This window comes from Argiope bruennichi, chromosome 5 (assembly GCF_947563725.1).
Source record: "Argiope bruennichi chromosome 5, qqArgBrue1.1, whole genome shotgun sequence".
NCBI lineage: Eukaryota > Metazoa > Arthropoda > Arachnida > Araneae > Araneidae > Argiope > Argiope bruennichi.
Genome location: NC_079155.1, coordinates 101,607,069 through 101,620,947, shown reverse-complemented (window position 1 = coordinate 101,620,947; position 13,879 = coordinate 101,607,069). Strand labels below are relative to the sequence as shown.

The following is a 13,879-nucleotide window of genomic DNA, read 5'->3' as shown; positions in this document are numbered from 1 at the left end:
CAAAATATGCTTTTATTCTTATTTAAAAGGCAAGAATTATTTCTTTTTTATATTGTTTAATAATAGGAACATTTTAATAAATTGATTTCCAAATGATCTTTTCTCTCATTAGTTTAAGATTCAATTTCTGAATTATTATCCTTGAGTTGTGTTCATTGCTAGTTTATATTCTTCTTTGAAATACCATGTATTATAATTGTTAACTAATATTGTAACGCTGAGGTGTCTAATTTAGTGTTAGTAATTTTTGTTGGATAACATTTTTTTTTTATTTGCCAATATTTTTATTTGTCAGTTGCATAAAAATTATTCAACTTTATATGCATTGAAAATATTTTTCCCAATCAAACTAATAAGAAACTGCATTTTGCAGTGATTCCTATTAGAAATGAATGAATAACACCTTCAATTGCATTAAAGATCAAAATATATGAATTGATTGGTATTTGTGTAATGGATCTGTCTATATGAATAGTTGTTTAAAAAAATCGAAATAAGCATCGTTTAAATATACTCTTTATTAATATAATGATAACCAGACTGATTGGTTTATAAAACTTTTTGCGATGAATTGGAATGCTTTAAATAATCAAGTTGTTGAATCTAGAGGGTAAATCACCAATTGTTGAATCTAGAGGGTAAATCACCAAATGTATTTTTAAAAAGTGTTGGAATTGTTTCTAAACATTTTCTGATCATTAATGTTATTTTAGGACACATTCATTTAAAATTTACTCTTATGTTTCATCCAGGGAAGGGTTGTAAATGTGGCACAATCTTGCAAAAATATATAATGAAAATGAGTGGAATATTTATAGCTTTTTATTTTCTTTTTTCATTTAGTTACATTTTAAGAAAGAAATTTACATAGCACTTTTGGTAATTAATATTTTGTTTTATCTCTTCTTGCATAGTATAGATTGTAATGAACTAAAAATTGGTGGTCATCTTTAAGAGGAAATTAGCTATGAAAGGAAAAATCTTATTTTCATGATTTACCATTTTTATAAACTCATGTGTGAAAGGATTAATGCATATCTCCATGTATTTGAACTAGTATTTTTGCTTATTAATATTAAGTTAAAAGTAAATAACATATTCTTTAGATTGCAGTAATTCAATTAAAAAATACTGCTTTTCCAATTTAAAAGTTCATTTCTCAATGTTTAAAAGCACCATACAAAAAAATTGGCAATTGGATTCAAACATCAGTTTTTTGAACTAAAGATGTTATGTTTTCCATGTTTCCATGGCATTGTTTTATATCCTTTTTGTATGCCATTTTAACTCTTTTTGCTGGGATTAAAGTTTTTTTTTAAAAAAACAAAAGATTAAATTTGATGTGTTTTAATTATATATTATATGTTAATATTTCAAGACTTAATAATTTTGTTTTCATTGAAATTATTTAACAACTTTTAACTCGCTTTTTAGAAAAATACTGTAAACAATATTATTTATTTAAAAGCCTCAAAGCAGTTTATGTGTTTTGCCACAGAAATTTTGTTGAATATTTACTAAAAACTGCATTTTAAGTTCAAATATTTTGGAATGATGCTGCCATCATTTTCATATTTATTAGTGCTGTATATTAATGGGCTTATAAATTGAAATGAAATTTTAAATGTTTTTTCACTTTTGAATATATTTATTTTTGTATCTTCTAGTATGCTAATAAATGTAATTTTGAATTCAACCACAACCTTGTTTATTCCTTAAAATGTTATATACATTCATATAATATCATTGATTATATGCAGTATTCTATTTTAGTAAGAATGACATACCATTATAGTGAAAAAGGTGAATAAATGTATTAGAATCATTATGCACAACATGTAGTAAATATGTATTTTTGCTAAATTCAATTAAAATCCAATAAAAAATATTTTGGTTTAAAAACCAAATATTAAAATTCATCCATCTAATACTTGTTCACATATGTATGAGAAAACTAGTTAGTAGACAGTCTATCCATAAATTGATTTAATTCAAAATTTTATAATAAAACTATATGGTTTTAACTGTCTAGTTCTCTTTAAGATTGTGTGTGTGTGAAGACAGAAGTTTGCTTCCAAAATTTTTAAATTATGAATTTAAGTTATCTCTCAGAAAATGTTCAGCATAGCAATTAAATGAGAAGCCTCAATAATAATAGAGATCTTTGTAAATAAGTTGCTGTGGTACCACTCTAAAATTTCGTGTTGGTATTTATATTTTAGAAAAATCAAATTCATTTCAGATCCTTTAAATTTGTAAATGGGTCATTTTCAAAATTCGGTGCCATTTGGAAATTGAAAAGACAAAAATAAAAAAAATTTTAATTAGTAAATTTTTTTTAATATTATTAAACAGACATTATTTCTGTATATTACTTGAATATTTTTTATACATTTTTTTCTTTTGTATATTTTTAATTGATGTTTTTTTGGTCAGATATGATTAAAATTGTCATGTCTGTTACCGGACATTTTTCTTGTAATTTTAGTATTTAAGTTCAGTGTACAATAATGTAAAGCTATATTTAATATAAGTATAGAGTCATTTTACCCATATAATAAAGACTTTCGAATAAAAAAATATTTCTTATGGTATTTTTATACTTTTGTTTGTCATGTCTGTTACTAATATAGAATTCTTACAAGGATTTTTTTAATATAAAATACTATAAAAAACAATTAATGCAAAATTTTTGTCTTTCTTATATATACTAGGCCGAGTCAATTAATATGTAACTCTAATTGTAGCAATATTATGTCAATTTAAACTTTTTAAGGAAAATTTTGAAATGGTAACAGACATGACACAAAGTAACAGACGTGACACTGAGTAACAGACATGACATCAATTCAGGAGCCAAATTTTGATGTAAAGCTTGAAAGATAGAATTAAGCTAAAATGTGTTTCTCTTTTAGTACATAACTTTTTACTATAAAATAAAAAAAAATATATGTATATATTATTTGAAATTCACAGATACAGAATTGGAACATGTGTACACATTTTATTTTTTAGTATTTTCTTGAGTTACAATGTTATTTATTCAACATCATATTTGGAGAGATCCACATCAAATATTATAATTGGCAAAAAGAGCATCCAGTTAGATTTGGAAGTTTCATTACAATATCCTTTGCTTCAATATTATATTCTTTATCATCCTCTCAAAAGAACTTTGCATGATTCCTGACTTTTTTTAAATACTTAACTGTAAAATTGTTGTCCTGGATGTCGATTATTTCTGACATGAAATATTTTATCGACCGTTTACCCTCCAATTTTACAAGTACAAATCTTCCTTCTTGAATATCTTGTTGAAAATTGTTGGATAAAGGAGAAGAAAAAGATTTACAATTATTTTCTGCGTTATTTATTGTCATGGCTGTGCTTTCTTGTTCATTTTCTTTTAATGTAAATACATTAACTGTAAAACAGTCACAGACATTTTTCTGTCTGCAGAAACAGCTTAAATCCCTAAAAAACATTGAGTCATTCCCAAAAGAAAAAATTTGATGTACGCTCATCGTTCCTTTTAAAACCGGAATATCAGATGGAATTATTTTTCTAAACATTTCTACATCTGTTTCACAGATATAATGAAGCTGAATGTTTGTTTTATTTATTAAAACATTAAACAGAGTTTTTGCATCGGGTATATCTGTCCCCTGTGCAACTATTTTGTCAGCAGCTCTCTTAATGGCTACCCCTATTCCATCAGCAGCACCCTTGCCGTGACCAGCCTCAAAAAAAGACCATGATCCATACTTTAACCATTATTTGCTATATGCTCATTCAAAAGGAAGAAATTTTTCTTCTGCCGATATTGCGTGGTAGGGCCATCAGAAAAAAAGTGGATAATTTCAACTTCGGGGGAAATTCTCTTAAGCTCGTTGAATATTGGCTGAAGGTGAGCCCAAATTGCTGCAGGACCATGGTCGTAACATTCGGAAACTGTGCAGAACGAAATTGGTTCATGCTGGTTTCTTAGATATAAAACGCCAGTATGCAGAGTTGCCTGCTTTCTCGATTCCCCGAAATGAAATGCCTGCACTTCTGTAGCATGTTTGCACACGTAATTTTCGGAAATAAAGTTTAATAAAGCAAATGATTTGATAACATTGCTAACATTAATCAATTCAGTAAATACAATGTGATAATAAAAAACAAAGAAGATAAGAGAAAAAATGAAAAACAAACATGCGCTTTTAAAAAGTAAGAACTGACATTTATTCCCCCCCCCCCCACCCTTAAAAAATTCTTCCTAAAATATTAACTAAAATTTAAACAAAACAAACCCAAAAATTGAACCATATTTCAAATCTTGAAACATGTCAAGTCTGTTACCAAGATTGTCATGTCTGTTACTATATAGAGTAACAGACATGACCAGTAACAGACATGACATTTCAAAGTGCAAAAATTAAGGAAACTAAATAATTCCATAAAAACATGAAAATAAATTTTAATTAAAATTAAAAATCTAAATTAATCAGTTGAATAAATTAATAAATAAATATATTTTATACAAAATATTAAGGTAACAGACATGACATGCAATAAAAATACTTAACACAAAAAGGCTTCAGCTTCTTCAATCAAACATTCAAGATGGCTGCTTGCATTTCTTTATTAGAACATGTTTCACTGGTATACAAGTGTTGTCATTTCAAAATTTCAATCTTGTTGCTTAAAATGTTGAAAATATTGTATGGTAACAGACATGACTTAATGTCTGGACAGTTGTATTTAATTGGTAAAAATCATCTATTCTTCTTAAAAGGTTATTAAAACCTTCTTTATAACATAATTAAAAGTATATTTCACAATAAAAAAATATGTCAGAATAAAAATTTTAATTTTTGGAAAGTAATGCAGCAAAAAACATTTTGAGTTTTATGATTTGGACAGCTGAATTTTTGTTTCCTCTCAACTTCTTTATTAGAAAAAAAAATAAAAAATCAGATGAATTATTTTAATTTTATTGTTTCTCCACTGGAAATTGCCTGCTAAAAAGCATGGTAAAAAGAAAAATCATTTAAACTTTATAACATCTTGTAAAAAAAATGTGTTTCACATGGACAACAAATGGCACCGAATTTTGAAAATGACCCAAATATCAAATTCATTTCAGATCCTTTAAATTTGTAAATATCAAATATTTCTATTATTATTAAGATTATTAGAAAACTAGATGTTGTACCCACTTCTTCGACCACATTTATCAGTTCTATATGTATGATAAGAAAAGCAAAACACTTTTTCATGATCAACAATGCATATAGTTCTTATTTTCAGTCCCTTCAAAAGTTTTATAGTTGTCTACTCTAATACCTGATTAATTAGTTGATTAATGCTTCAGAAAGAAGTGATTTTTAGTTTCTCCATTTAGCAGATGTATGTAATGAGTACTAAAAGTTCTCACTTTAGATTATGCTACTTATAAATGACCTTGAAAGAAAATGAAATTTGTAGGTTGATTTGAGATTGTCTTTCAGTTGTATTAATCTCTATTGCTAAATATTTTCATTTGAAATTCATTTAAAATTGCTGGAGAAACATTTTGCTTTAAATCTTTCACAGAAATACTGACAAACAAAATTCAGATGAAATAAAAATTTAATTTTGTGAGGGGTTTTTTTTCTAGACAATTTCCATCACTTTGTGTAAGCATTTGCTTTGTTAAGTTTTCAAGAAAGATTTCGCTGAATGCATAATATTCGCAAATTACTCTTAAACGTTTTAATTTGGAATATTACCAAAGCTTTGAGGTTTTCTGGCATGCTTTTAAATTCATTTGCTAATGTTGTCTTTGAAATTATTGGTAGGATTCTACGAAATTCACATGATAATTGGACAACATCTTTTTTTTTTCATATTTCTTTCATTTCGAAAATGACGCATAATTTGATCCAAGTATCAAAAGCCTTTTATCTGGAAACTATGCATTCATCCCAAACAATAAACAATTACTTTATATTGTATACAGAATTCAGTTTCATTTAAAATCATTAAACAGTTGTAACGCTGAATGTGTTGTGTAATATGAGATACTGTACAAATGCATAATAGTTACAAAGCAAAATGCAACAATCATTCTCTGAAATGCCGAAGTGCATTTTAATTAGCTTATACAGGATGCCTCACAGAAATGGAACAAGCTTTTATTTCATTAAATATTGCACCTAGACATAACTTCCAGTTACAATGTTTTATCAAATTGGTAAGCAGTTGTATGGAAACACTTTGGTTTCTATGGAAGTTGTTATTAAAAAGTTAAAAATAAATCTTTATAACTTCCCCATAGTGAAAAAGTATCAATTAATAAAATATTTTTCTTACATTCATCTTTGCACACAAAATTTTGCATTTCCATTCACAAAATCTGCATTTGTTTAGGGGGGCTATTCACAACTCTAGATGAAAACATTTATTTTAGAAATGCAAATTTATTCATTATGGAAGAACTCTATCTGTAAATATTTGTCTATCTACTTGTACATCATCCAATTACCACGAGTTGAAGGAAATTTTTAATTTTTTAATAAAGCATAATTCGATTGGGTGAGAATTGCAACATCAACTTCATAAAATTTCAAGTTTCTTTTTTCATTTAAAAAAAAAAAAATCTTGAGAAACTGAACGTGTAAGATATCTAGGAGATTTGAAACAAACAAAAAAAAAAGACAGCATTTGGGTTCTTTTTAAAAAAGAATTACTTATTTTAGTATAAAAACATTTAAATATGCTGATGATTTAGGCTGTTTGTAATCATAATGCCGTTCAGAGGGCTTATACATGCAATGCAGAAATTGATGTTTTCCGGCTTATTTTTCAAATTACTCTCATAATAACAACTCAACATTGCAAAATCGACAATATAAAGAATATTTCAACATAATAACTTGCATTCCTGGAATCCCTGTCGTGATACAACAGATCCATCATCAGTGACAATTTTCTATAAACGTGTGAGGTGGCATTTATTAGAAACTCTTCAATTGTGGTTTCATTTTATACAACGGTTTGTTGAATAGTGACCGATATATTGCCTGTTAGTTTTGACTGGCATTATTTCTGAATTAAGGGATGAATTGATTTTGGCAATACACACTCTGTAGGTCTTTGCCGATCACATATACGCTAGTATTATTAAAAGAAATTAGCTTTGTATAGATGTTGAAGGTGTTCATTCTGAACAAGTTCTTAAGCACTTAATGTACTGCTAGACCACTTTTTAAAGTATAATAAAAATAAATGCATTATTATTTCCTGATTCTGTTCTTTTAATAGTCTTTCGTAATATGTATATTATTTTTGAAAATTATAATGAAAGAAATTTTATTTATCTAAGTCACTGCACGCTTACAAACATGCAGACTGACAGATCAACTCATTGCATGATTCGGCTCTAAATTTGATGCACATACACAATTTTAATAGTAAATCTATATACCGAATTTCATCTATGTCGCTCATTACGTTATTATGTTCACTTGTGCTCGGACAGACAGGTAGACTTCCCTTAAAACGGATGCCATCCAGATTTTAAAAGGAATTAAAAATTTAATTTAAACGAAACGCCACATTTCATTCATCTAGCTCAACGTTATTTTGAGTTATCATGCTCACAGACAGACTCTAAAAATATATTTTTTCGTTTCATAACAAAGAGGTAAGAAACGTAACGATTTGTTAAAATCTCGTGTTCATATTTTTTTCGATGATTACAATATTAACTCTATGTATACAAAAAATAATAATGAAATTGAAACAATTTTGATTAATTTAACTAAAAAAATTAAATAAAAACTGTATGAAAATGGAATTGATGTCATTAAATTGCTTATTCTTTCCATTTTAAAATGAGGTAAATAAATGTTTGTGTGCCGATATGTTCCGAAGATATGGTGGCAAGATGGAAATGTTTTTTATCGCCCCCCCCCCTTTAGAGGAATTTAGAAATTTTTGAATAGCGCAGGTTTTTTTTTCATGTATTAAAAAGCATGTGCATTAAATTTCATTCGAATGCGTCAAGAGATGTGCAATTGTATAAGCTTCAAATAAACAAATAACTCAATTAAATAGATATACTAACTGCCTCCGTCGACCAACTGTTTTGCCGGGAGTATTGGTTGTATTCAATTTCATTTAAATCTCTTAGATATAACATGTTAACATTCTATCAACACAACAAATAATTTTAAAACAAAAAATTGCCCTAGTTGTTATAATCGTACCATTTTAATAGTCGTACTTAAGTTCTGTTCATTGTGTACATGGACTTTTCTAATAGCGAGCGATCATATGATATTGTGGCGCTATTAAAAACGTAAATGTGCGGTTCATTTGTCTTTTAAATGCGCAGTATTGGTAATTCGACTTGTTTTCAAGTAAACTACATCAAGATTTAAACAGCATCCTTTTTCTTTAGCTTTCAACAATAAAAGATAATCTATTATGTATCTGGTGAAACAATGAAAACGGTTTGATTTTCAGAACTACAATTTAATCTAATGTTGGAAATTGGGTAAAAATATTTTTTTAAATAACTGTCAAAATTCAGAAAATATTTGAACAATTTCAAAATAGGTATCATTAAAAAACTTTTTTTTTTTTTTCAGCTTTGAACAGGTGAATGAATGAATGAAATTAATTTTTATTCATTTTTGTGGTAATGTTTTCGAAGGTTATTGCGAAAAAATGCCAAAATTCAGTGTTTTTAATTAATTAAAATTTAAAAAAATCGCTTAGAGGTACACATTCTTGTCTTCCAAGGTATATATATATGCCAAACTGTTAGCTATAGGTCAAATGGTCTGACCTTCAGGCAGATGCATACATATTTATTATTTGTAGAGTTGATTCTCTTTCTATAAACACACAGTTTCACTTTTATTTTGGGAAGACCATTTCCAAAATATTCATAATTTTTAAGAAATAAGCTCACCTAACAAAAACAATAAACATTATAAGAAAGAAAATTATCACTAATGAGCAATTCTAATTCATTTATTCTATTTGCAATACATATTCTTTTCGTTCATTTTTTGGGGGGAAAAAAGTGGAGGGAGATAGGAATACACTTTTTACTATCCCCCTTTCCCGTTGTTACAGCTATTACAAGAAAAACTAGCTATCTTTGTTGACCAGCTAGTTCGCCGGGAATATTGGTTATGTTTAATTTAAAGAAAATCTTCTATGTACAAGTTGACAATCAAAATTCCGTCAATGAAAGAAAAAAATGCTTAACGAAATTCTTTAATATTATAGTGTCATTAAATATTAAAGTATTTGAGTAATTTTATTTTACATTGCATGTTGTCTTTTACGATAATGTAATTTATTTTCCGAATTGGTGAGCAAATTGCACAAATTATTAGCAGAATCCATCTTCCTTAGCCTTCAATAATGGTAGAAAACCACACGATTAAATATTTTATGAAATAATGAAAATCGTTTAATTTCATTTCAATAATGAAATCTATTGTTGAGAATTATGCAAATATTTTTTTAAAAATTGTCAAAATTCAATAAAAAATTACATAGCAATTAAATTGTTGAGAAGGACTTTTTAAATTGTAAAAATAAAATTTATACGATATTTTCAAAAGTAGAAAAATGTCAGAATCTCACTTAATTTTGAATTGATTAAAATTTCAAAAAATCATACATATTCTCCCTTTATAAAGAATATTTTCGAATTTGATAGCTCTAGGACTAATGATCTGTCTTTTAGAGCATCAATATACACTACCTTTTAAAAGTACAGAAAGTATTCAACAATTAACTTAAAAAATTTATTTATCAGAAAATAATTAAGGTAAATTACTAAAACAAGACTGTGACCTTCAAATGTCATTGATAATAAAATCCAACTAAAATAATTTTATGTAAGAGAATGCCCCAATAAAATTTTGACAAAAAGATTTCCATTTGTCTTATTGTTATACTTGAAAATATTTCATACTTTTATTTAATTTTTCATTCAAATTGCTTTGCACTTTTTAGTTTTGGATTTAATACTTCCTTAATTTAATCACAAAGAAATTTTGAAATCGAATGCTGCTCAGATTTCAAAACCAGGAGGCACTACAACTAATGCAGTATGAAAATTTAATTAATCAATTTACAGATATCTGAGTTCTGAAAATTTAAAAATTTCATACTATTATTAAGAATGTATCGTTTTCAAAATTATATATAAAAAATATTTTTAATTTTGTTTTGCTGTCATGTATTTCAGTACTTTTCTATTATATTCCAAAAATAAACTGTATGCTATTATATTTTATTTCACAGTTCCTTTTAGATAGAAATATTATAATCTAACATTTTAACTATTATAGCAAATAGTCTAAATTAACAAACATTTCAGAAGATACCTTTCTCAAATTCCAAAAAAGCAAAAACTGAAATACAAACTATTAAAATAATGTATTTTTTCCTTTAATTCTTAGGATCTAAATTAAACAAAATGTTAATGCATTTAAGTTCATTTTAATGTTTAACAAGATTTGATTTAATTAAAATATGTATTGTTAAAACAACTTTGAATTAAACTACTTGTTATTTTAAATTGAATACTAATTCAATTATTCTTTTACATATTGCAGTAAAATTTTATCAGAAAAAATAGTAATTGTTTTTAGAAAATTTTCAATTTAGAAAAAAATAAAATATGAAGTACTAATATAATTAGTATTATACTTTTTTTACTATCAATAAGTAATTTAAATTTAATAATCATTATATTAACACGCAACAAATTTAAACAGTAAATAATTTATTAAATACACCTTGTGAACACTAATTACTTTCAATAATGGTTTGGAAATAGAAACCACATACTATAAAATTATCTCTCATTATTTAACAAAATTGAAATTCCCAATTGAGAAGATTATGTAAATTAAAAATCTATGCAAATAATATAAATAAATATATAAATGCAAGAAATAGATAACTAAAGGTATTGTTTTTTCTTCGATGAAAGAAACTACATATTCATATTTTTGACTAGAATTTATGTTGAAAATTTTATCACAGAAATAATCTAATATATTTAAAAATATGTGCAAAAATAAAAACTCACTAAACAGCCATTCAAAAACCATTTTATTAGTTAACATCAAATATTAATTTTAACAGGATATATTCTACTGCTTCAATTAGAATTTTACAAAAAGCTTTCATATACCAAAACTGTAATTTCATAAAATACAAAACTTCTTTTTGATAATAGTAATAATTCCACAAAATAATATAACAACTAAACTATATTGCTACAAATAGAATTTTATCTAAACAATAATATTTCTTTTTATAATAGATATGTAATATTTACAGATGTACATTTAGATGTGAACTGGAATATTACACAAAAATGATTTCTCCATTGAAATATATAACTTCTTTTCATCAAGTTTGAACATAATCATTTCTAATATTCAACATTTTTTACATGAACTGCTAATAACTAACATACTATAATACTAACAACAATCCTACAAAAACTCAAAAATGGTAAACAATTTCCAATATTTTTTTTTCATAAATATTTTTATAAACACAACATAACAAATATTCTGGATATTTAATGGTTTAGATGGAAAAATTTTTAAATGAGAATTCTTCATGAAGGAGTTTTGTGCATAGTTTCAATATTTAAGCAACATCCTTCCAAACTAGATTAAAGGATATATATATTTATATAAAACTCAAATAAATATATAAAGTACAGCAAACATTAAATATAATTGGACAAATTAAGCTAGAAGATTCTGGCCCGACATTTCTGAAGGTTGATCAAGGCCCATTAAACCTAAAACTGTAGGAGCAACATCACAGAGAGCAGCATTATGCTTGATTTCCTTGAATTTCTTTGGACCCGTCATGCAGAATGGTACACGATTTGTAGTGTGAGCTGTGTGAGGACCACCACCTTCTCCAATCATTTTTTCTGCATTACCGTGATCAGCAGTAACTAACAGGACATAGTCATTCTTCTTGCAAGCTTCAACTAACATTCCTATAGCCTTGTCAGTTGTTTCAACTCCTTTTATTGCAGGCTCATATTTACCAGTATGGCCAACCATGTCAGGTGGGGCAAAGTTACACATTGCAAATGGGTATTTCTTTTCATTAATAACCTTTACCATTTCTTCTGCAACACCAATAGCACTCATTTCAGGTTTCAAATCATATGTTGGAACTTTAGGAGATGGAACCATCAATCTGTCTTCTTTATCAAAAGCTTTTTCCTGTCCTCCATTGAAGAAGAAGGTAACATGGGCATACTTCTCAGTCTCAGCGCAGTGGAACTGAGGTAAACCTTTCTTGGAAATCCACTCTGATAAGACATTCACAGGTACCACTGGAGGATATAAAATACTGAATGGAAATTCTTTCTTATACTGGGTCATGGTACATATCTTCAGGTTTTTAGGGACTTTGGCAGTTTCAAACTGCCTTTGAATGCCAAAAGCTTCAGAAATCTGTCGAACTCTGTCAGCTCGGTAATTGATAAAAACCAAGGTATCGTTATCCTGAATCAGACCGTTTTTATCAACAATTATTGGTTTTAAAAATTCATCAGTTTGTGCATCAGTTGGGTCTTCATAACGCTTCTGGATAAGAGAAACGACTTGATCTGGTGTAGTCGCCTCGCCAATCCCTTGAACTAGTCCTTCAAAAGCAAGCTTAATTCTCTCATGCCTATTATCTCGATCCATAGCATAATATCGACCACAGATGGTGGATAAGGTGCCATATCCTAAGCTCTTTACTTTATCCAAAACTTGTTGGACATATTTAACGCCACTAGTAGGACTTGTGTCACGTCCATCTCCAAAGAAATGAATAAATGTGTTAGGTACTCCAAGTTGTTTTGCAGACTCTAGAAGTGAGAAAAGATGTTCAATATGAGCATGAACTCCTCCGTCACTTACCAATCCAAGCAAATGCAATCGCCCCGTGCCGGACTTAGCATTATTACAGCATTCCACAAAATTTGGATTTTCGACGAGCTTCTTGTTTTTAACATCCATGTTTATTCTCACAATATCTTGATACATTACTCGGCCACAACCAATATTCATGTGGCCTACTTCACTGTTTCCCATTAATCCTTCGGGTAAACCGACAGACAAACCGGATGCATCCAAAGTGACATATTGGCCCGGAGATTTTGCAAGTTCGTCCATCACCGGAGTATTTGCATTTGCAATGGCATTTCCTTCCTTAATATCAGAAATACCCCAACCATCGATAACAACTAAGCAGACATTCATCTTGGAATTTTAAAAAATGACAAGTTCTAAGAAGTACTTAGATGCAGAACAGTAATTTAAAAGTCCTTGAATAACCTTGCTGCACGGAACAGAACGTCTCACCGGTCACACATCAAATCCGAAAATTGAACTGAAGGAGAGAAAGAGAAACTAAAGTAGACGTTGCCATACTATTTTGAAATAAAGAATAATAGAATAAAAAAATAATGTGAGAAAATAATAAAGTATAACGGTGAATAATGTTAAAAAGATGAAATTTAAAACATGTAGATAAAATTTTAAGCATTATAGAATAACTATTTTGTAATGTTTATCAAAGAGCATGAAGTGAGCTACTATCATTTTTTTTTTGTCTAGATGTAGCACGACACTACTCTTTTCCTGGTGAGTGGATGGAAAATTTCTATTATATTTACATCTCACAATCTCACCAAAATAAACATTTCTGTATGCATCAAATACTGGAATTTTAAATTTCAATTTTTAAAAAAATGATGAGATCCATCTCTAGTAATTATTATCAGTGACTGATAGTGTGGCTGGAACATTTGTAACATTTAAATGAAAAGCAAATTTTTGCATTATGGTTC

At 27.7% G+C, this 13,879-nt stretch overlaps 1 protein-coding gene across 1 annotated transcript; it reads right to left on the bottom strand.

The window, feature by feature from the left end:
- Positions 1-11,164: 11,164 nt before the first annotated feature.
- Positions 11,165-13,432, bottom strand: LOC129969511 (2,3-bisphosphoglycerate-independent phosphoglycerate mutase-like). The gene has a single exon (XM_056084116.1). The coding sequence runs from the start codon at positions 13,287-13,289 to the stop codon at positions 11,766-11,768; it is 1,524 nt and encodes a 507-aa protein (XP_055940091.1). The 5' UTR covers positions 13,290-13,432; the 3' UTR covers positions 11,165-11,765.
- Positions 13,433-13,879: the final 447 nt, after the last annotated feature.